A 23,942-nucleotide genomic window follows, 5' to 3' on the forward strand; every position below is an offset into this window, starting at 1 on the left:
AAATATTTCAGATGGATAAATACATGAATGGTGAACATAATAAGACAGTTTACAAAAACTGAAAAAAGACCTGTTCACAAGACCAGGGGTTCATAAATTCTAGTGCTCCAGATGCAATGAAAATTCCAGAACAAGTAGGAAGGAAACCCTTGCGGATAGTTGTATAAGACAAAGAAGAACCCACCAAAAGGGAATTTGGGGAAGAAATTATGTTTAGATGAAGCTGGGCCCTGTAATTCTCCTTTCCTAAATAGTGTGACCAATCTTGGTTCTGTCTCTGATGGTACCTCTATATCTGACAAACTACCTATAAAGAAAGCAAGAAATAATTAATGTCCTCTATGTGCTAGTGCTTCACGTATGTTCTCACCAAATCCCTACGAGCTAGTTACTCAGATATCAGTTTTACAGCTGAGAAAATTGAGCTCAGTGAAGTAAACATATGAAAGTTCATATTATGTAAGCATCAGAGAGAGAATAATCTGGGGCACTGTTTATCTCCCCTACTAGTGAAGGGGGACTGCAATGGTGTGTGTGTGTGCATTGGGATACTCGTGTGTATAGTTACTACATCTAGTGAGTCTTTGAATCAATTTGGTGTTTATCTTAAAGCCTTTCTCCTAGTCTCACATATCACAAAGGTGAGCAGTTTTCTCTTTAGCCTGCATTTGATTTCAGTTTTGACAATTTGTGCTCTGTGGAAAAAGCAAAAATTCCACTTAAGCCACTTTTAGAAGCACAACTTATGGTTTTGGCAAATAGCATTTAGCTCTGAATATTGCCTATGGTCAAAGCATTTCACAGCCAGTTCAACAAGACTGGCTACTTATAATCCACTGAAATTTTGTTGGATGGTAAATTAACCAAGCTAATGTTTACTTTCAACACATACTGAATGTTCAAAATGTTTCAGGAACTGTATTAAGTGTGTTGCATGCATTATCTCATTAGTTTCTCACAATAACCCAGAAAAATAGTTAATGTTTCTATTTTTATTTATGAAGGAGGAAATTGAATCATCCGAAGTCATGTGGATTTCCCAAGGGTTAAGTGCTTAAGTGGTAGAGGCATGATTTGAACTTGGTTTTCTCATGCCCTATCCCCAGTTTTTAACTGTGATGTCAGACAACTTCCATTGTTTCACAACCAGCCACATTTTTCACACAAGGAATCTAAAGTTCAGAGAATTAAATCATTTACCCAGATCACATTAACTGGCAAGTGACAGAGCAAGAAATAGGAGTGAGGGCTTCTAGAAGGTAACAGAGGAGGCTGTAAAGAGCAGAGGCTCTGCTCACAGACTTGGATAAGGCTCTAAATTGTGACCTTAGAGAACAACCTCCGTCAAAAGGCACGTGCATATTTCAGTTACTCCTAGTCAGTACAGAGGCTGCCTACTCTGTACTCTGGGTCTAGGAAAAGACATTTAAGGCTGTGCCACCTCTCCTAGCATTTGGAATACAGAATTCTGTTGGGGAACAAAGAAGTGAGGGAACATAACTGCTTCAAGGAACTACAATTCAAGTTTATTCAAAGATGGGTGCAACCTCTGTGCTATTCAACTCCAGTAATAAGTGACAGGTCTGGTGTCCTCAGCTAATGGAATACAGCCTGTTTCCATTGCCAACCTTGACTCAGTATATTGCAACTCAAAACTGAGTCACCTCTTTTCCTCCTTTGACTGAAAAGTCAGAGTGTTAATTGCTCAGTCGTGTCTGACTCTTTGCAACCTCATGGACTGTAGGCCACCAGGCTCTCTGTCCATGAAATTTTCCAGGCAAGCGTACTGGAATGGGTTGCCATTTACTTCTGAAGGGATCTTCCTGACTCAGGGATCAAACCCAGGTCTTATGCATTGCAGGCAGATTCCTTACTATCTGAGCCACTAGGAACCTATTATCAAACCACTGCTAACATTGACTGAGCACTTCCTTTGTCCTCAGCACCTTAAACTTCTTGTTTAACCTTCACAACTATTTGTCCAGGTGTGTGTTATTAATATCCCCTAAGTACAGAGATGGAAATTGAGACTTAGAGAGGTTAAGTCCTGAGGTCACATAGCTAATAGGTGGCAAAGCTCACTTCACTGAAAGGAGCTTGAGATTTTGATCTTCTCACTCCCGTTCGCAGAACCTTTACATTTACAAAACCTCTACATTGTACTTGTCTTCCGATTATGGCTCACATAATATTCCTGGCTCTCTCATCTATCCTGCATTTCTTAGTGGATTTTACTAGGACTGAATCAATATTTAGGAGAACTCTGAGTGAATCTTACTGTATCGAAGAATAATCATTTAGAACAATCAAATTATAGTTGAGATTAATTGGTTAAAATGAAAATATGATAAACTCGAATCACACAAACATTGACAAACCAATTGAGACCAGATTGAAAGAGTGCCAAATAAAGTAGCGATTCTTTTAGCTGAGACCTCAAGTTCCATATCTAGTCACATAAACTCTAGGAAAACTGAGAAAGGATAGAAAGGAATTTTATTAAGATTTATGAGGCCAGTTTATCAAGGAAGCAAAAATATTCCTTCTGCTCATCTTTGCTCAAGGAGCTACACAGGTCTGAAAGTTACTCTGACATTTTCAAGGTCTTTTATTTCTGTCTATTGTCTATTTTTCTACTGATTTTTTTTTTAACAGATCAGGGAAAAAGCTGTTGATATTTTAATACTGAGCTGTTTCCAGCCATAAACAATGTCTTTCACAGAAATTTATCTTGGTTATTAGAGATGTGATTTTAACCCTGCTCCTGTGTATCTTGGCACTTTCCAGTCATCCACAGCTCAAGACAGCTACTGTCTTCCCGGGTCACCAAACTTCCCACTTTCCATAGAAATCCTTTCTATGGTCCTTTTCTTTTATCATTCACTTCCCAAATTTTGCTGTCATTCTCTTTCTCAATTCAATCACACTAAAGTAAGTAAAGTAACTTTCACCTGCTTGGACATCTAATAACAAACTCCACTTTTGTTTTATTTATTATCGACATATGTACATACAATGATGTAAAAAAATACACTGATTTTCATTGTACAGTTCCATGAATTCAATCATCATTTAGTTAAATGGGATTGCTAATGGTTAGTCCTCAAACTTAATAAACCTCTCTATTTGTATCTTTGCTTTCAGCAATAATATGTAGTTTTCAATTCAAAGGTCCTGCACAATTTTGATAGAACTATTACAAGATAATTGATTTTTTCCCCTTGATAGTACTACAAATGATATTTAACTTTACTCTCAAGTTGTTTGTTACTAGTATATTTAAATACAATTGGTTTTTCTATATTGACACAGTATCCAAAACCTTGATAATTTCACTTACTAACTCTGATAATTGTTTGCACATTCTTTTGAATTTCTTTATGTATGTAATCACATTATCTACTCATAAAGAGAGTTTTACTTCTTTTTTCCAAAGGTATTGGGATATAATTGACATACAAAAATTTGTAAGTTTAAATTATGCAACATGTTGATTGCTATGCTAAGTCACTTCAGTCATGTCCGACTCTGTGTGACCCCATAGACGGCAGCCCACCAGGCTTCCCCATCCCTGAGATTCTCCGGGCAAGAACACTGGAGTGGGTTGCCATTTCCTTCTCCAATGCATGAAAGTGAAGAGTGAAAGTGAAGTTGCTCAGTCGTGTCCGACTCTTAGCGACCCCATGGACTGCAGCCTACCAGGCTCCTCCGTCCATGGGATTTTCCAGGCAAGAATACTGGAGTGGGGTGCCATTGCCTTCTCCAAACATGTTGATTAGATATACTTAAATACTGTGAAATTATTACCACCATAATATTAGCTAACACCTCTATCACCTCACGTAATTATCACTTCTCTTTTGTGGTTAGAACATTTAAGACTTCCTCTCTTAGCAACTTTCAAGTATATAATATAATATTATTACTTTTAATTTTCTAATTATTATAAACATTATTTCATTTTCTTATCTTATGCAATGGTTAAGATTTCCAGTACTATATTGTATACTAGTGGTGATTGCTGGTAACCTTATTTTGCTTGTCACTTCAAGAGCAGTAATATTTTATCATTAAGCATGATATTAGCTGAAAGGTGTTTTTATCTGTTGCTAGGTTGCTGAGAGGTTTCTTTCTTTTTTAATGTATTGGTATTAAATTTTATGAAAATTTCTCTGTATCTGATTATCATTTTCCTCCTCAAGTTAATTTACCAAAATATATTGATTTTCAAGTTCTTGTAATCCTAGAATAAACTGCATTTGATAATGACACATCACTTTTTAAATATTTCCCTGATTTAGAAAATGTACTTCAGGATAATTTCATCCATGTTTCTTATAAATCCTAGCCTATAATTTTTCTTTCTTATTACATACCTATCTGATCTTGGTATCTGAATATGCCAGCCTCATAAAATGAGTTGGAAGGATTCCTACCTCCTCTATTTATGACAGAGTTTGTGAAAGACTGATATTGCTTCTACCTCAAATATTTGAAAGGATTCACAAGCCATCTGGGATTGAAGATCTTTTTTTTTTTTTTTTTTTTTTTTTTGGTATTACGGCTTTTAGTTACACATTAATTTTCTTTAATAACCATAAAATATTCAGATTTGAGTTTATCAATTTTATTAACCCCTCTAAGTACAAATCTGGCATTCTTGATTTTGTCTAGTGTATGTCTGCTTTCTATCTTATTCATTTCTCTTCCTATCTTTATTATTTCCTTCTTTATGTTTTAAAATCTCCAACAATGAGAGTAAATTTAAGTTCTATCAAGTATGCTTTATAAGTTTTGAAACTGTGTTTCAGATCAGATCAGTCACTCAGTCGTGTCCGACTCTTTGCGACCCCATGAATCGCAGCACGCCAGGCCTCCCTGTCCATCACCAACTCCCGGAATTCACTCAGAGTCACGTCCATTGAGTCAGTGATGCCATCCAGCCATCTCATCCTCTGTTGTCCCCTTCTCCTCCTGCCCCCAATCCCTCCCAGCATCAGAGTCTTTTCCAATGAGTCAACTCTTCGCATGAGGTGGCCAAAGTACTGGAGTTTCAGCTTTAGCATCATTCCTTCCAAAGAAATCCCAGGGCTGATCTCCTTCAGAATGGACTGGTTGGATCTCCTTGCAGTCCAAGGGACTCTCAAGAGTCTTTTGAACACCACAGTTCAAAAGCATCAATTCTTTGGCACTCAGCCTTCTTCACAGTCCAAGTCTCACATCCATACATGACCACTGGAAAAACCATAGCCTTGACTAGACTTGACTTTGTTGGCAAAGTAATGTCTCTGCTTTTCAATATGCTATCTAGGTTGGTCATAACTTTCCTTCCAAGGAGTAAGCGTCTCTTAATTTCATGGCTGCAGTCACCATCTGCAGTGATTTTGGAGCCCAGAAAAATAAAGTCTGACACTGTTTCCACTGTTTCCCCATCTGTTTCCCATGAAGTGGTGGGACCGGATGCCATGATCTTCGTTTTCTGAATGTTGAGCTTTAAGCCAACTTTATCACTCTCCACTTTCACTTTCATCAAGAGGCTTTTTAGTTCCTCTTCACTTTCTGCCATAAGGGTGGTGTCATCTGCATATCTGAGGTTATTGATATTTCTCCTGGCAATCTTGATTCCAGTTTGTGTTTCTTCCAGTCCAGCGTTTCTCATGATGTACTCTGCATATAAGTTAAATAAACAGGGTGACAATATACAGCCTTGACGAACTCCTTTTCCTATTTGGAACTAGTCTGTTGTTCCATGTCCAGTTCTAACTGTTGTTTCCTGACCTGCATACAAATTTCTCAAGAGGCAGATCAGGTGGTCTGGTATTCCCATCTCTTTCAGAATTTCCCACAGTTTATTGTGATCCACACAGTCAAAGGCTTTGGCATAGTCAATAAAGCAGAAATAGATGTTATAAACTGTGTTTATAGATGCACAAAAATTTAAGATTGTTATGTCTCTTTGTTGAATAAATCTCTGTCCTTTTTCTCTTGTTTCTTTTTTTAGAGTCTATTTTGTCTGCCATTAATATAGCTTTACTGATTCTGTTTTCTTAGTGTTTGTATGCTATATTTCCCCCTTCTTTATCCTTTTAATCTTTCTGCTTCTTTACATTTAAAGTGTGTCTCTTTTAAACAGCATATACTAAATCTTTTATTGTCTAGCCTGGTCATCTTTGCTTTCAAACATAGAATTAAGACCTTTTGCATTTAATGTAATTATTGATATAGTTAGGTTGCTGCTGCTGCTGCTGCTAAGTCGCTTCAGTCGTGTCCGACTCTGTGCGACACCATAGACGGCAGCCCACCAGGCTCCCCCATCCCTGGGATTCTCCAGGCAAGAACACTGGAGTGGGTTGCCATTTCCTTCTCCAATGCATGAAAGTGAAAAGTGAAAGTGAAGACGCACAGTCGTATCCGACTCTTAGCAACCCCATGGACTGCAGCCTACCAGGCTCCTCCGTCCATGGGATTTTCCAGGCAAGAGTACTGGAGTGGGGTGCCATTGCCTTCTCCGATAGTTAGGTTAAAGTTCATCATATTGCTATTTGTTGTCCATCTATTTTATCTGTTCTTTTCTTCACTTAACATTATATCATATATCATATATTGCCCTGGAGAAGGCAATGGCACCCCACTCCAGTACTCTTGCCTGGAAAATCCCAAGGACAGAGGAGCCTGGTGGGCTGCAGTCCATGGGTCGCTAAAAGTCAGACCCGACTGGGCGACTTCACTTTCACTTTTCACTTTCATGCATTGGAGAAGGAAGTGGCAACCCACTCCAGTGTTCTTGCCTGGAGAATCCCAGGGACGGGGAGCCTGGTGGGCTGCCATCTATGGGGTCGCTTAGAGTCGGACACGACTGAAGCAACTTAGCAGCAGCAGCAGCAGCATATCGTGCCCATACTTCTACACTGAGTTCATACGTTTTGTTTTAAATGGCTCCACAATAGCCCATTGTTTTGACTCACATGTTATTGAACTGTTAGCTATCATTTATTCCTTCTAATAATTTTGCTATTATTATTTGCTGTGCTGAAATCTTTATATACATCACTTTCTGTATTATTTCCTTAGGGTATATTTTTGAGTGTGGAATTACTGATTCAAGGGATAGAAACATCTTTATATTTCTTAATACAATTTATCACCTTGCTTTCTCTAAAGAATTACTCAATTTATAAGGTTATTGGAAGTATGTAGCTGTAGTGATTTCATTGAAGTCTTGATAGCATGGTGAGTTACTTTTTTAATAAAAAAATTGTTGTATAGAAAAGACCTAATGGAAAACCAGAATTATGATTATCAATGCCATTGCTGTATGTAAGTAAACAGAAAAAAGTTTTGTTGTCTACAAATGTGCTCATTTCAGCTAAAAGCTGGACTAAAATTCCAAACTAGTCTGCTTCTATTTTGCGTACTCTTGGGCTTTGGAAATTGACCCTGTAAATAGCTTTGTAAAAGAAAGAATATTGGGCTTCCCTGGTGGTCCAGTGGTTGAAAATCCACCTTGCAATGCAGGGGACAGTAGGTCAATCTCTGGTTTGAGAAGATCCCACATGCCGTGGGGCAACTAAGCCCATGTGCCACAACTCCTAAAGCCCTCACACCTACAGCCTGTGCTCTGCATTAAGAGAAGCTAATGCAAAGAGAAGCATGCACACCAAAACTGAAGAGTAGCCCTGGCTCTCTGCAACTAGAGAAAGTCACTTGCAGCAACAAAGACTCCGCATAGCTCAAACTAAAAATAAATAAATAACTTAAAAAATTTTAAAGCTAAAGCTATTCCATTTTTTTAATGTAAAAGAATGCATATTTATGACATAATATGTGCACTGGCACATACTTTTTATTTGAGTCTAATAAACCTAATGTAACGACAAATAAAACCAAAGCAGGTTTACAGAGTCAGAGGAAAGATAGGAGAGAGAAAGGAGCTCTAACTGAAAATATGCTTAAAGCAGAGTGAACACATGTTTCTAAGATACATGTAAAGCTTATCATGAATAATTTCCAAATAGTTGCATCATGAAACTTAATGGATAATTTTTCCCCAAGTAGGTGATCCTATTGAGGAGTAGTAGAAAGAAACTCTTAACCTTGTAATTACTTTGCAGTACACTTAAGGTGACATTATGTCATTTGAGTCTAAGTGCCTTGTAAGGTACATATTTCTAATTGTTTTTGTAGAAGAGTAAATTGGGATTCCCTAGAAATGAAATGATTTACCTAGGTTTACGTAGTTGGAAACCAACAGAGTGGTGACTCTAACTTATGTCTTTGCTTCTTAACCCTGGGATCTTCTCAATATGTTTAAGGGTTACTTTCATCAACTTTTATTGAAATCTTGATCTACCAGAGTTCTTTATTAGAAAATATTAATTAAAATGATTATTTTGAAGATGAAAACTTTCCCAAAGAATTAAGCCAAAAGATTTATTATAACCATGACTGCTCAGGTGGCTAAGTGTCTGACTACAATGCAGGAGACCCAGGTTCAATCCCTGGGTTGGGAAGATCTCCTGGAGAAGGAAATGGCACTCCACTCCAGTATTCTTGCCTGGAAAATCCCATGAATGGAGGAACCTGGTTGGTTACAGTCCATGGGGTCGCAAAGAGTTGAACTCGACTGAGCGACTTCACTTTCAATGTCTTTCACTTTCAAACTGTCCTAATGACTTCTCTGGTGGTCCAGCAGTTAAGAATCTGTCTGCCAATGTGGCAGTTCAATCCCTGGTCAGGGAAGATTCCATGTACTGCAGGGTAACTAAGCCTGCAGACACATCTACCAAAGCCCATGTGTCCTAGAGGCTGTGCTCCACAGCAAGAGAAGCCACTGCGATGAGAAGTCCTTGCACCACAACTAGAGAAAGCCCACATGTAGCAAAAAAGTCTCAGCACAGTCAAAAATAAATAAATTTTTAAAAGTAAACTGTCATAAAATTCAGGAGATTCCATCACTGAAAGTGCTGTAGAAAAACTTATTTTCTTGACATTACATTCCTGTGATCTGGACCTCGGATTCCAGTCATAGAAAACACACCCACACACACAATAACAGCAGAAAGTAAAATAATGGTGGAGTAACAATGTCACTCATAATCAGGAGCCCTCTGGGTTTTTCAAATACACTATCTTGTTTTTTGAAATGTAGAAAACAATACTGTGAAATTTCATGGTAGGAGGTGGAAACTAGAAATTAGCTTTAATTAAGCAAATGTATTGTTTTTGGCTATTTGTCTTCCCCCAAAACTATATCTCAAGTCTTTACACAATTTATGACAAGTGTTAACTAATCAATTATTAAAAACAGAAATATTTCAGCATGTTACTCTCAGGATAAATACCTATAAGCTGTCTGTTGAAAATCTTTCAAAGACTACACCAGAAAATTACTAGAACTAATCAATGATTATAGTAAAGTTGCAGGATATAAAATCAACTCACAGAAATCCCTTGCATTCCTATACACTAATAATGAGAAAACAGAAAGAGAAATTAAGGAAACAATTCCATTTACCATTGCAACGGAAAGAATAAAATACTTAGGAATATATCTACCTAAAGAAACTAAAGACCTATATATAGAAAACTATAAAACACTGGTGAAAGAAATCAAAGAGGACACTAATAGATGGAGAAATATACCATGTTCATGGATTGGAAGAATCAATATAGTGAAAATGAGTATACTACCCAAAGCAATTTATAGATTCAATGCAATCCCTATCAAGCTACCAACGGTATTCTTCACAGAACTAGAACAAATAATTTCACGATTTGTATGGAAATACAAAAAACCTCGAATAGCCAAAGCTATCTTGAGAAAGAAGAATGGAACTGGAGGAATCAACCTACCTGACTTCAGGCTCTACTACAAAGCCACAGTTATCAAGACAGTATGGTACTGGCACAAAGACAGAAATATAGATCAATGGAACAAAATAGAAAGCCCAGAGATAAATCCACGCACATATGGGCACCTTATCTTTGACAAAGGAGGCAAGAATATACAATGGATTAAAGATAATCTCTTTAACAAGTGGTGCTGGGAAAACTGGTCAACCACTTGTAAAAGAATGAAACTAGAACACTTTCTAACACCATACACAAAAATAAACTCAAAATGGATTAAAGATCTCAACATAAGACCAGAAACTATAAACTCCTAGAGGAGAACATAGGCAAAACACTCTCTGACATACATCACAGCAGGATCCTCTATGACCCACCTCCCAGAATATTGGAAATAAAAGCAAAAATAAACAAATGGGACCTAATTAACCTTAAAAGCTTCTGCACATCAAAGGAAACTATTAGCAAGGTGAAAAGGCAGCCTTCAGAATGGGAGAAAATAATAGCAAATGAAGCAACTGACAAACAACTAATCTCAAAAATATACAAGCAACTCCTACAGCTCAACTCCAGAAAAATAAATGACCCAATCAAAAAATGGGCCAAAGAACTAAATAGACATGTCTACAAAGAAGACATACAGATGGCTAACAAACACATGAAAAGATGCTCAACATCACTCATTATCAGAGAAATGCAAATCAGAACCACAGTGAGGTACCATTTCACGCCAGTCAGAATGGCTGCGATCCAAAAGTCTACAAGCAACAAATGCTGGAGAGGGTGTGGAGAAAAGGGAACCCTCTTACCCTGTTGGTGGGAATGCAAACTAGTACAGCCACTATGGAGAACAGTGTGGAGATTCCTCAAAAACCTGGAAATAGAACTGCCTTATGATCCAGCAATCCCACTGCTGGGCATACACACTGAGGAAACCAGAAGGGAGAGACACGTGTACCCCAATGTTCATCGCAGCACTGTTTATAATAGCCAGGACATGGAAGCAACCTAGATGTCCATCAGCAGATGAATGGATAAGAAAGCTGTGGTACATATACACAATGGAGTATTACTCAGCCATTAAAAAGAATACATTTGAATCAGTTCTAATGAGGTGGATGAAACTGGAGCCTATTATACAGAGTGAAGTAAGCCAGAAAGAAAAACACCAATACAGTATACTAACGCATATATATGGAATTTAGAAAGATGGTAACAATAACCCTGTGTACGAGACAGCAAAGGAGACACTGATGTATAGATCAGTCTATGGACTCTGTGGGAGAGGGAGAGGGTGGGGAGATTTGGGAGAATGGCATTGAAACATGTATAATATCATATATGAAACGAGTCACCAGTCCAGGTTCGATGCACGATACTGGATGCTTGGGGCTGGTGCACTGGGACGACCCAGAGGGATGGTATGGGGAGGGAGGAGGGAGGAGGGAGGAGGGTTCAGGATGGGGAACACAGGTATACCTGTGGCGGATTCATTTTGATATTTGGCAAAACTAACACAATATTGTAAAGTTTAAAAATAAAATTAAATTAAAAATAAAAGAAAATCTTTCACATGTACAAATAATCTCTTAATTTATATCACCCTACTGTTTTACAAAGCAGTGCATTTATGCACACTTTCATTCCTAAAACAAGATATGAATCCTATTGGTCATAATTTATCATCTTCCTCCAATAAGTTCATATTAATAATTTTTAATACCCTTTTATCTAAAGGAAGTAAATCTGATCTAAAACATAGGTATTTTATATTAATAAATCTGAGGTGACTCATGAATATTTAGAATCAAATAAGTCCACCTGCTCCTTGCTCCTAATATTTTAGTTCCATGTGCCAGGATAGCAAAATGAGTCCTTCCTTCTTTTTCTTTTTTTTATTGTTTCAGCTGACAGCTGTAAGCAATGGATCTGATCCAACCAACCAAAACTAGATTCCTCTCCCAACCCAACCTGCACCTAAAGTTTGTGTGTCCTAGAACAAAATGTGATTTTATGTGGGGAAAAGATAGAGTGATTTTTTTCTTTACTCTCCAGGAGGTGTTTGGTTACCAGACCCAGAAGCTACGCAGAGTTCTCTTCCTTGTGACATCCGTGCTGACCTGTGGGGTCCTTCCCCTGTTATTCTACTGGAAGCCCCAGTGGAGAGTATGGGCCTACTGTATCCCATGCTCCTTGCAAGAAGCAGACACTGTTTTGCTAAGGACAACGGTGCGTGCCCTTCTGTGTTGCATCGAGTGCACAAGCTGTGATGATCAGCATTCCAGAGCAGATCCTCCTCTGTTTAAGAGTTTTCCTGCTCCCAGATACAATATGGCGGAACTGTCTCTGCCATCTATTTGCTACATCTTATTTTGACCCAGGAATGTAGGACGTTTCCTCTACATCTGCCTGGAGAAATTTCTACCATGTTAGGCTAATTGAATGGCACCCCACTCCAGTACTCTTGCCTGGAAAATCCCATGGACGGAGGAGCCTGGTGGGCTGTAGTCCATGGGGTCGTGACTGAGCGACTTCACTTTCACTTTTCACTTTCATGCACTGGAGAAGGAAATGGCAACCCACTCCAGTGTTCTTGCCTGGAGAATCCCAGGGACGGGGCAGCCTGGTGGGCTGCCGTCTATGGGGTCGCACAGAGTCGGACTCGATTGAAGCGACTTAGCAGCAGCAGCAAGTGCTCTTAGCCATAACGTGAGCAATGGCTGTCAGTGTTATAACTCTTAAACATATACAAGCGAATTACTGTTCAGTTTTTCAAAAACATGTGTTTTGAGGGATATTATACATTTTAAACACCTAGATGTCATTGTAGGATAGCTGGAGACTATTTCCTGATATGAACTTTCTTGCAAAGTGTATCTTTTTCTTTTTTCCCTAGCACAGTGGTTCTCAAATTTTAGTGCAATTCAGAATTACCTGGAGGACTCTTTAAAACATGGACTGTTAGCCTCCCAATAATATCTGATCCAGCAAGTTTGGGGTGAGACTAAGACTCTTACATGTCTAGCAAGTTACAAGGTAATGCAAATGCTTTTATCAGTAGCCCAAACTTTGGCAACCACTGGTGTAGGACTTGGCAGGTATTTGGTTGGCTGAGTGCTTTATGGAATAACACTTAAGAATTTCATAGGCTGAATTGTCTTCTCTAGGATGAATTTCAAAGATATATGAGGAAGAAGGTAATCTGTCTCTACCTATCTACATTGAAGATTCCTATAAGCAAGAACACAGAAGAACCCCTAGTGGCTGACTGCCACTCAGTCATAAACAAAGCTGTATTGAAGCCAGAATTAAAAGTAAGTGATTTGACTTTAAGAGTACAATGTTACAGCATGTTTTCTTTGCAAGAGAACAATGTATTTATTGGATGAAAGTTCTGAAAATCACACTGCTGGGCTGGAAATTATAGCTCTATGTTAAGAAAAGTGAGAGCTGTTTGAGGACCTGCACTAACCAACCCTCACCTTCCTTGATGGGCTTTACTTTGTCAATGACATCTGTTCTATCAGGGCTTCTCTGGTAGCTGAGTTGATAAAGAATCCACCTGCAATGTGTAAGACCTGGGTTTGATCCCTGGGTTGGGAAGTTCACAAACAGACACAACTGAGCAGTTTTACTTTCTTTTCACTTTTCTTTTCTATCACATTTGTACTTGCAGTTCCGATGTATCCAAGTACAGAAAATCAGGTATGTTTGGAACAACTTGGAGAAGAAGTTTCAGAAAGTTGGGTAAGTCTGACTTTTTTCCTCAGCACTCATCAGAATATAAGGGATGAACCCTGATTTGTTGAGTACCATGAGCTGAAGTACGGTTCTTGTCCTGACCACATCCTAGGTTGCTGGAAGATAGCAACAGCTGCCATGACATCCATCACACATTTGGACTGGGTCTTACCACTGAAGAACAAGAGATCAGGTAGGGTTTGGGGTACTCCAGAGAAAATTTTGCTAGCATAAATGGAAATGTTGCATGGCTTAGGATGAGTGAATTGTTGGCATAAGGCTACATCAACTTTACATAACCCCAGTTCATTTACTGGCATCAGAGTGTTCTAAATTATTCTCATCGTAGGCACACTTATTAAAAAGGGAAGACTAAAAGAACAATGCAATCAAATAACATTTGATCTTTTCTCTCAGGATTATAGAACAGTATTCTCTGTGTTGTCTCTTTTCTTTCCTCAAAAAAACTTGAGTCATTTCATAAACATCAGCATCTTAATCCTCCAGGTCCTCTGGGAGACAGAAAGACAATATAATGATTGCATTTTACTAGGAGAACTGGCCCTGGAGATGAGGATTTTGTTTGCTCAGTTAATTATGTCATTCACTACTATTATTTACAGAATCTAGAACAGTGCCTGATTCATGGTAGAAGCTCAATAGACTTGTGTGGAAGGAATGAATAAATAAATGCATTCATTGATCTGTGAACTAAACTCCTCTAATATGCCAGGCATTTTGCAAGGCACTAGGGATCTAAGGATAAATAAGACTTAGTCATGGTCCAAGAGACATCAACTGACTGGTGGGAAAGAGAGACAAAGAATAGAGGTACAGTTGTGAGAATGAGATCTATAAAGGCGCATAGGTTAGGAAATGATAGGATAATAGTACAGGAAATGCTTAGGCTTCTTATCAACTCACAGTGACCTAGAGTCCTTGCTTCACTCATCTGTAATTTAAAACGGTGAATCCTGGTGACTCTGAAAGAACACCATTGCAAGTTTTCCCAAGAATCTTAATAATCCCCTAGAGTTCTTGCCCAGTTTTAGGGATGAGAAGGATTTGCCTGATCTTCTTCACACTTGGTCAGAAACACAAATTCTCAAGTGAAGGAGCAATTCAGTCCTTAAAATACAGGTTCTTGGGTTCTTCTCCATAATTCTAATTTAGTAAGGAGAAGCTAGGGTGGTGGGAGAAAAACAGGATTTTTAGCAAGCATCTCCATGATTTGTATTTGCACCAAGCCTGTGAGTTATTGATCTAGTATTGTTTTCAAGTTTTCCCCTGTTTGAACACTATGAAAAATGAACTGGGCATCTAGATTCTGACAATATTCCAAAATGGCTTAGAAGCAGGGTACATTATATAAGATTTCAGATACAATGCTTTAATACTGAAGTACAAAATGTTTTCAAAGTCATTAAAAACACATTGCTTTCCTAGCACTAAGCACAAGACATTTAAAGGATTGATCTATTTAGGAAATGTAGTTGATGAATATAGATATGCTCTGCCTAAGAAACCGTTTCCCCAGATTTTCCATCCCTGTAGCTACCTCATGTTTATTTATTTATCAGGTGCCAAGCTTTAATAAACATCATACATAATTAAATTTAAATTTGGTCCACACAATAAAGAACTTAACAATCTAATAAGCAAGATAAAGTATATGGTTTCCCACATATGAAGAATAGAGGAGATAATCTACTTAGAAATATATAGTCATATTTTATTTTGTGAGTTTTTCCATTTGGAGAGTAAAGAGAGAAAGTAAAATATGGAGCATTCCTCATCCATCCACAAATTTCCCCTTTTATTTTTTTAATGTAAGACTAAACACTTTTTCCAAAAATTAAATATGATGGATTGGTTGGTTGAGTGATAGCTTAACAGTTTCCTCAATGAATTTGAGCTTGCTCATATGAGAAGCAAGGACCCAATATAAGAAATAAAGAAAGAGGGATACACAAAAATTTCTGATCATGAAAAATCATCAAAAAATACAACCTCTTTCAGTCTTCCTAGCAGCCAGGAAAAGAGAGAAAATGCAAAGATGAACATAGTTCTCACTTTTCAGTAGCAAAAAGCAAATGAAGACATCAGGAGTGACACATTTACCCTGGAGAGAAACTATCAGAGGGTATCAAGAGGATTGAAACTGGGTCTCTTGCATAATAGGTGACCCTTTACCACCTGAGCCGCCAGGGAAACCATCAAGAGGAAAGCAGGAAAATTATTCGAGAAGGTTCCCTGATCTCACCTTCACTCATCCAGAAACTGAACACAACTTGCTATCTTAGTGACTGTCCTAGACAGGTATACAGACACCTAGAGTAATTCTCTTACCTCATGGACACAGGGCCCTGTGAAAAAACACACCTACCTCATTCCCCATTCATCCAAGCTATCTTCATATTAGAACAGTTTTTTTCAGTTGAGTGACACTTCATCTCCTTACTCAGCCCTCCCTGTCCCTGCCTCCTCTGTTAAGCCTCCTGAAAATATAAGAACTTTCTGGCAGAAGAGATCCAGGTGCCTCCTAACTGGGGGTTAGCTCCAGACCAATCACCTTGTTGGTATCCCAGAACTCTGGAAGGGAAAAAAACAAAAAAGCTTTGATGGATAGGCTTTACCAATTTCTATAATAGGGATACTCCAACCATGGCTGATTCCAGTGTGACATCACTGAATGTGGAGCTGTGGAGTGGTATTCACAAGTGGCTTGGTGATTCTGTAGGACCAAACTTAATTCTCAACACTTGTTACACCACTGAGAAAAAGGGCATGCTTGTTAGTACCAGAGGAAAGAAATCTGAGAGGACAGCAGCAAAAGGATGGGTTTGCCCTCAATGCTCAGCTCCCAAGCTGATAGAGCTTTTCCCAGAGAATAGAGAGAGAAAAAATAAGCAAGGGGAAGGCAGGGGAGAGAGAGATTGGGGCTGCTATGAAATCCTACCCTTTTACTCCTCAGGTCTTGTGGGAAGCCAAAGTCAGAAAAGAAATCATATCTATATACCACGACCTTTAATCTCTTGGAAATCTCCATCTTTAGAAATACAACTCAAGTGTAGACACTTGTCCCTCAGATCAGTCTTTGGAAAAGAACAAGGAAGAATTGGTCAGAGTGGAGGAGACAGGCTTCACTCATTGTTCTGGAAGCCAATAAGATTGTCTCAGATCTTAGCATTAGATTAGAAGTCAATAACATTCTTAAAAATATAACCCGTGTTTCTATGGTTCTGGGTCCACTGAAAGTATAAAATCACTTAACTCCAAAGCTTTGATTCAGAGCAAAGCATTATGAAAGCACAAATAAGCCTAAGACCTGAGTCTCCCTGGTGAGATGGCCCCTGGGATTTCTCCACCCCCACCTCCATTTAGATGCCCTCATGGTCCTCTGTGTTCTGGATCTTCATGCCTGCGAATGCTCTGTGCACGTCCCCACAAAAGCTGATGAGCAGCACCTCAATTAGCTCACATACAGGGCATGAAACTCTGCAAGAACTTGACTTTCCCTGAGGTTATCTGGAAATGTGCTTTAGGAAATGAAAGAAAGGAACAGGTCACAGATGAAGACTAGTGTCAAAAAATAAAATGACTTTTGTCATTTGTAAAATGAATGTTCTCTGTATAAATTATAAAGTATAGAAGCAGGCTATGGACTGCTAAAATAGGGAATTTCTTCCCCTGAAAGCAATTTCTCAAAACATGCTAATCTTACTTTTATTATTATTTTAAAATGAGAGGGCTCAAAGACTAACATGCCTATTATACTCTATGACATACCCAAATGCCAGCAATTGGATGCCATTTCTCTGCATCTGTGAATTTCTCAGGTCTCCTTTTCTTCTCAGGTCTCCATTAGGAGAGCGAGGGATTAACTAGCAGAATCACCTGGGAACTTTTATTCAAACACTAATAAAGCTGCTCCCTAAAATCCCAAATTCCATGGAAATGGGTCATGCCAGAATCCCCTGGCTTAGTATTAACTCTTTGGAAAACCTCAGACCTCCCTCCCTGCCAAGGACGCTATTGATGCCAAGGATGCTATTGAATGGAAGCAGAGTGATTATATGAAGTTTGAAAATGCTCACCAGTGATGCTGACATGGTCCTCCTGCCTCTTTGAGGACTCTCAGCCTAGTCTTCACCATCCAGAGCCTAAAGGGCCCAGCAGACAACATATTCTCAACAATTATTTGGTGAATAAATTGACAAATGAATGAATGAACAAATAATCATATTGAAAAGACATATAGACCATTGCCAAAGAAAATATTCCTAGTCATTCATGCTTGATTTTTAAGAAATAAATAACTTTCAGCACATTTACTAATATCTCACTTTCACTTTTCACTTTCATGCATTGGAGAAGGAAATGGCAACCCACTCCAGTGTTCTTGCCTGGAGAACCCCAGGGACGGGGGAGCCTGGTGGGCTGCCGTCTATGGAGTCGCACAGAGTCGGACACGACTGAAGTGACTTAGCAGCAGCAGCAGCATGGTTGCAAGAAATCTCAGTGCTTCTTCAAGCATAACCCATAGCCAGTGCAGAAATGCCTTCGTAACTTCCCTGTTAAGAAACCCTTCAATCTCTTTTGAAGAGAGATCTTCTACACCCAAAGTAATTATTCCCCTAATGAATGGTTCTGAATATTAGGCAAGTCTACTTAATTTCATTTAAACTATTGAGTTTCCTGAGGCCACCTGGAATTGTTCTCGGGCTTCCTTTCCCTGCCAGCTCATCAGATTTTTAAAGTCAGGGAATGTCATCTCCTTTGTTCCTTGGAACTTTGCTAATGTGACCCAGCTCAAACCTTGTATTTCTTCTTCTGGTTTTCAACCAATGGTCAATATCCCTGAAAATTCTATGTGGTTCATGCTGAGATTGAGATGAGTACATGATCTCTAACCACACAATACTTTTTGGCAAGAGATAGTGGAAAAGGTGAAACATCAAGGGGCATGTCGGTTTGTGATTCAAACATGGTTGTTGTCTGACAACATAAACGTTGAGAATCATGTTTTATTTGGCAGACATTCTGAGGACTTTAAGCCGGTGAAACAGGACTCTCAGATCACTCTGAGGGACTGCTTCAAAGAGACAAGGGGGTTGAGGAGCCAGGGCATATAGGGATTTTTGCAACAAAGACCAGGCAGTCAGAATTTCAGATTACTGTTAATTGAGGAAAACCGGAGGTCTCAAGTTTAAGGATGTAGCGCTTTTCTATGTATGGGAAGATGCAAGAATCTGGGCTCACTGAAATGATTGCTTCGGTATGAACATTAGCCATCTGGAGCCAGTATCCTGTGTTTTATCATCCTGCGTCTCCCCAGCGTGCACCATCGGAGGCTGCAGCTGTTGACTGCTACTTAGCGTGCTAGGTCATTTCAGTTGTGTGCGACTCTTTGCGACTCTATGGACTGTAGCCCTCTAGATGGTGGGCATCCAGTTTCTATCCTGAGTTCCCTCAGCATGAAACTTCAAGGCGGCTGTGGCAATGTGATGGTCAAATGGCTACAACGTCTTTTATTTACTGACATGACAGGCAATATTTTTTATTCACGTTTTCCAGATGTCCCCTAAAGAGGATCATCACAGGCCAGTATGAACCTACTGGATCTCAGTTCTCATAAGGGCTGGGCACCTCTCCCTTAATGGTAACATTAGAAACCGTCTCACCCAACAAAGAAAAAGGTCATAGGGCACTTGGCTTGCTTCTTTCTAAACTGACTTCCACAGCCTGTGTGCTGCTATCATTCTCTAAACTGTTAGGGGAGACAGTATTCTAGTCATGGTTCATGAAGGTCCTCATTAATTAATTCCTATAGTTAGGGAACATTCTCTGTGACAGATACTGTGCCCCTAGATGTCAGAAAAATAGAGCTGAGAAATCTCCCTCTCTGCCATTAAAGAGAGCCTAGGAAATTCAAGGTAAAAGATGTGTAACTATATGTTGCAGTTCAAAGATTTTACTAAGAAATGAAGGGTTACTGGGGACAAGAAAAATAATTAATACAGGAATGGAGACTATGTCAAATATAGTTGTTACTTATTAAGGACTTGCCACGTTCTCGGTGGGTTTTCCAGGTGGTGCAGTGGTAAAGAATCCACCCACCAATGTAGGAGATGTAAGAGACACAGGTTTGATCCCTGGGTGGGGAAGATCCCCTGGAGGAAGAAATTGCAACCCAATCCAGTATTCTTTGCCTGGACAATTCCATGGACAGAAGAGCCTGGCAGGCTATAGTCCATGGGGTAGCAAAGAGTCAAACACGACTGAGCATGGCACATGTTTTAGGCACTTGTGATAAGTGCTTATTTACTTATATCTTTTGTTACTAATAGCAATTTTATTAGGCAGGTATTATCAACCCATTTTCTAGGTAAGAGAACCAAGGCTCACACTTCATTCATCCATTCACTCATGTAACAAATCATTCCTCAGTACATTCTATGAATTAGGCCCTGCTTTAGGCATTCAGAATATACCAGCGACCTCTAGATGCTTATATAATAGTGGAAGATAGTCTATTGTTTGCATGCCGATTAACATGCAAAAGATAAGGTATAACTTCAGATTATCAAACAGTCTATAAAGAAAAATGAACTAGGTTAAGGAGATAAAGATGATCTGATTTGGTGGTCAGGGTAGCTATTTTAAATCAAATTAGAGAAGAGCCTCCAATAAGGAGATGCCATGTAAACAGAAGCCTGAATAAATTGAGGGCGTGAGCCATGCAAAGATGTGGGGGAAACTGGTTCCAGGTAGAAGGAGCAACAAGTACATAGGCTTAGCATTACCCAAGTCTGTTGAATCTCAAATTTCTTAATCCTGAAACCACAGAATACATTTCAGAGCTTGGTGGAGTTCAACCTCCTTATGTCTTGGCTCAGAAAGATTTCAGTGAGACGCAAGGGATAGATCAGATCAGATCAGATCAGTCGCTCAGTTGTGTCTGACTCTTTGCGACCCCATGAATCGCAGCACGCCAGGCCTCCCTGTCCATCACAAACTCCCGGAGTTCACTCAGACTCACATCCATCGAGTCAGTGATGCCATCCAGTCATCTCATCCTCTGTTGTCCCCTTCTCCTCCTACCCCCAATCCCTCCCAGCATCAGTCTTTTCCAATGAGTCAACTCTTCGCATGAGGTGGCCAAAATACTGGAGTTTCAGCTTTAGCATCATTCCTTCCAAAGAAATCCCAGGGCTAATCTCCTTTAGAATGGACTGATGGATCTCCTTGCAGTCCAAGGGACTCTCAAGAGTCTTTTGAACACCACAGTTCAAAAGCATCAATTCTTTGGCGTTCAGCCTTCCTCACAGTCCAACTCTCACATCCCTACATGACCACTGGAAAAACCATAGCCTTGACTAGATGGACCTTTGTTGGCAAAGTAATGTCTCTGCTTTTGAATATGCTATCTAGGTTGGTCATAACTTTCCTTCCAAGGAGTAAGCGTCTTTTAATTTCATGGCTGCAGTCACCATCTGCAGTGATTTTGGAGCCCAGAAAAATAAAGTCTGACACTGTTTCCACTGTTTCCCCATCTGTTTCCCATGAAGTGGTGGGACCGGATGCCATGATCTTCGTTTTCTGAATGTTGAGCTTTAAGCCAACTTTATCACTCTCCACTTTCACTTTCATCAAGAGGCTTTTGAGTTCCTCTTCACTTTCTGCCATAAGGGTGGTGTCATCTGCATATCTGAGGTTATTGATATTTCTCCCGGCAATCTTGATTCCAGCTTGTGTTTCTTCCAGTCCAGCGTTTCTCATGATGTACTCTGCATATAAGTTAAATAAACAGGGTGACAATATACAGCCTTGATGTACTCCTTTTCCTATTTGGAACCAGTCTGTTGTTCCCTGTCCAGTTCTAACTGTTGCTTCCTGACCTGCATACAAATTTCTCAAGAGGGAGATCAGGTGTTCTGGTATTCCCATCTCCTTCAGAATTTCCCACAGTTTATTGTGATCCACACAGTCAAAGGCTTTGGCATAGTCAATAAAGCAGAAATAGATGTTTTTCTGGAACTCTCTTGCTTTTTCCATGATCCAGCAGATGTTGGCAATTTGATCTCTGGTTCCTCTGCCTTTTCTAAAACCAGCTTGAACATAGGAAGTTCATGGTTCACGTATTGCTGAAGCCTGGCTTGGAGAATTTTGAGCATTACTTTACTAGCGTGTGAGATGAGTGCAATTGTGCGGTAGTTTGAGCATTCTTTGGCATTGCCTTTCTTTGGGATTGGAATGAAAACTGACCTTTTCCAGTCCTGTGGCCACTGCTGAGCTTTCCAAATTTGCTGGCATATTGAGTGCAGCACTTTCACAGCATCATCTTTCAGGATTTGGAATAGCTCAACTGGAATTCCATCACCTCCACTAGCTTTGTTCGTAGTGATGCTTCCTAAGGCCCACTTGACTTCACATTCCAGGATGTCTGGCTCTAGGTCAGTGATCACACCATTATGATTATCTGGGTCGTGAAGATCTTTTTTGTACAGTTCTTCTGTGTATTCTTGCCATCTTTTCTTAATATCTTCTGCTTCTGTTAGGTCCATACCATTTCTGTCCTTTATCGAGCCCATCTTTGCATGAAATGTTCCCTTGGTATCTCTGATTTTCTTGAAGAGATCCCTAGTCTTTCCCATTCTGTTGTTTTCCTCTATTTCTTTGCATTGATCGCTGAAGAAGGCTTTCTTACCTCTTCTTGCTATTCTTTGGAACTCTGCATTCAGATGTTTATATCTTTCCTTTTCTCCTTTGCTTTTCACTTCTCTTCTTTTCACAGCTATTTGTAAGGCCTCCCCAGACAGTCATTTTGCTTTTTTGCATTTCTTTTCTATGGGAATGGTCTTGATCCCTGTCTCCTGTACAATGTCACGAACCTCATTCCATAGTTCATCAAGCACTCTGTCTATCAGATCTAGGCCCTTAAATCTATTTCTCACTTCCACTGTATAGTCATAAGGGATCTGATTTAGGTCATACCTGAATGGTCTAGTGGTTTTCCCTACTTTCTTCAATTTCAGTCTGAATTTGGCAATAAGGAGTTCATGGTCTGAGCCACAGTCAGCTCCTGGTCTTGTTTTTGTTGACTGTATAGAGCTTCTCCATCTTTGGCTGCAAAGAATATAATCAATCTGATTTTGGTGTTGACCATCTGGTGATGTCCATGTGTAGAGTCTTCTCTTGTGTTGTTGGAAGAGGGTGTTTGCTATGACCAGTGCACTTTCTTGGCAAAACTCTATTAGTCTTTGCCCTGCTTCATTCCATATTCCAAGGCCAAATTTGCCTGTTACTCCAGGTGTTTCTTGACTTCCTACTTTTGCATTCCAGTCCCCTATAATGAAAAGGACATCTTTTTTGGGTGTTAGTTCTAAAAGGTCTTGTAGGTCTTCATAGAACCATTCAACTTCAGCTTCTTCAGCGTTACTGGTTGGGGCATAGACTTGGATTACTGTGATATTGAATGGTTTGCCTTGGAAACGAACAGAGATCATTCTGTTGTTTTTGAGATTGCATCCAAGTACTGCATTTTGGACTCTTTTGTTGACCATGATGGCCACTCCATTTCTTCTGAGGGATTCCTGCCCGCAGTAGTAGACATAATGGTCATCTGAGTTAAATTCACCCATTCCAGTCCATTTCAGTTTGCTGATTCCTAGAATGTCGACATTCACTCTTGCCATCTCTTGTTTGACCACTTCTAATTTGCCTTGATTCATGGACCTGACATTCCAGGTTCCTATGCCAAAGGAAAAACAAAGGGATAGATAACCATGAGTTATTAGTATAGGACACTTGTGAAGGCTACAAGTGGACAGGCCAGAGGACTCTACATAAGAACTTAGTGGGCTACATTTTTTATAATCAAAGGGAAAGTGGGAAGGGGGAGAAGACTACCTTCTCCCTCATCCTTGAGTAGATATCAGGCTTCCATCATCAGCTTCTCCTCTAAATCTGGTTGGGGAGTCTTCTTGTCCCTCCACAGTCAAACCCAGATGGTCATGGAGCTATTCAAATCAGTAGAAAGGTGGTGGTTATGGTGGTTTAGTCACTAAGTAGTGTCCTACTCTTGCAGCCCCATGGACTATAGCCCTCCAGGCTCCTCTGTCCATGGGATTCTCCAGGCAAGAATACTGGAGTGGGTTGCCATTTCCTTCTCCAAGGTATCTTCCCAACCCAGGAATCAAACCCAGGTGTCCTGCACTGCAGGCAGATTCTTTACCAACTGAGCCATGAGGGAAGCCTAGAAAAGTGCTAACATATGCTAAAATATGGTAAATTATCTCAGGTTTCAGTGTAAAGATGTTCTTGTACTTTAGAATGTCATTTCCTCATAT

General features: G+C 39.6%; 1 protein-coding gene across 1 annotated transcript in view; it reads left to right on the forward strand.

Annotated features, from left to right (window-relative positions):
* Window positions 1-23,942, forward strand: part of ATP13A5 (ATPase 13A5) — a 143,418-nt gene that overhangs the window by 30,437 nt on the left and 89,039 nt on the right. Inside the window, exons 2-5 of the mRNA XM_055570096.1 lie at window positions 11,905-12,078; window positions 13,017-13,163; window positions 13,526-13,596; window positions 13,703-13,783. Coding sequence (XP_055426071.1) covers window positions 11,905-12,078; window positions 13,017-13,163; window positions 13,526-13,596; window positions 13,703-13,783 — 473 coding nt within the window. The remainder of the gene's footprint in view (window positions 1-11,904; window positions 12,079-13,016; window positions 13,164-13,525; window positions 13,597-13,702; window positions 13,784-23,942) is intronic.

The sequence above is a fragment of the Bubalus kerabau genome, chromosome 2, assembly GCF_029407905.1.
Source record: "Bubalus kerabau isolate K-KA32 ecotype Philippines breed swamp buffalo chromosome 2, PCC_UOA_SB_1v2, whole genome shotgun sequence".
Lineage (NCBI taxonomy): Eukaryota > Metazoa > Chordata > Mammalia > Artiodactyla > Bovidae > Bubalus > Bubalus kerabau.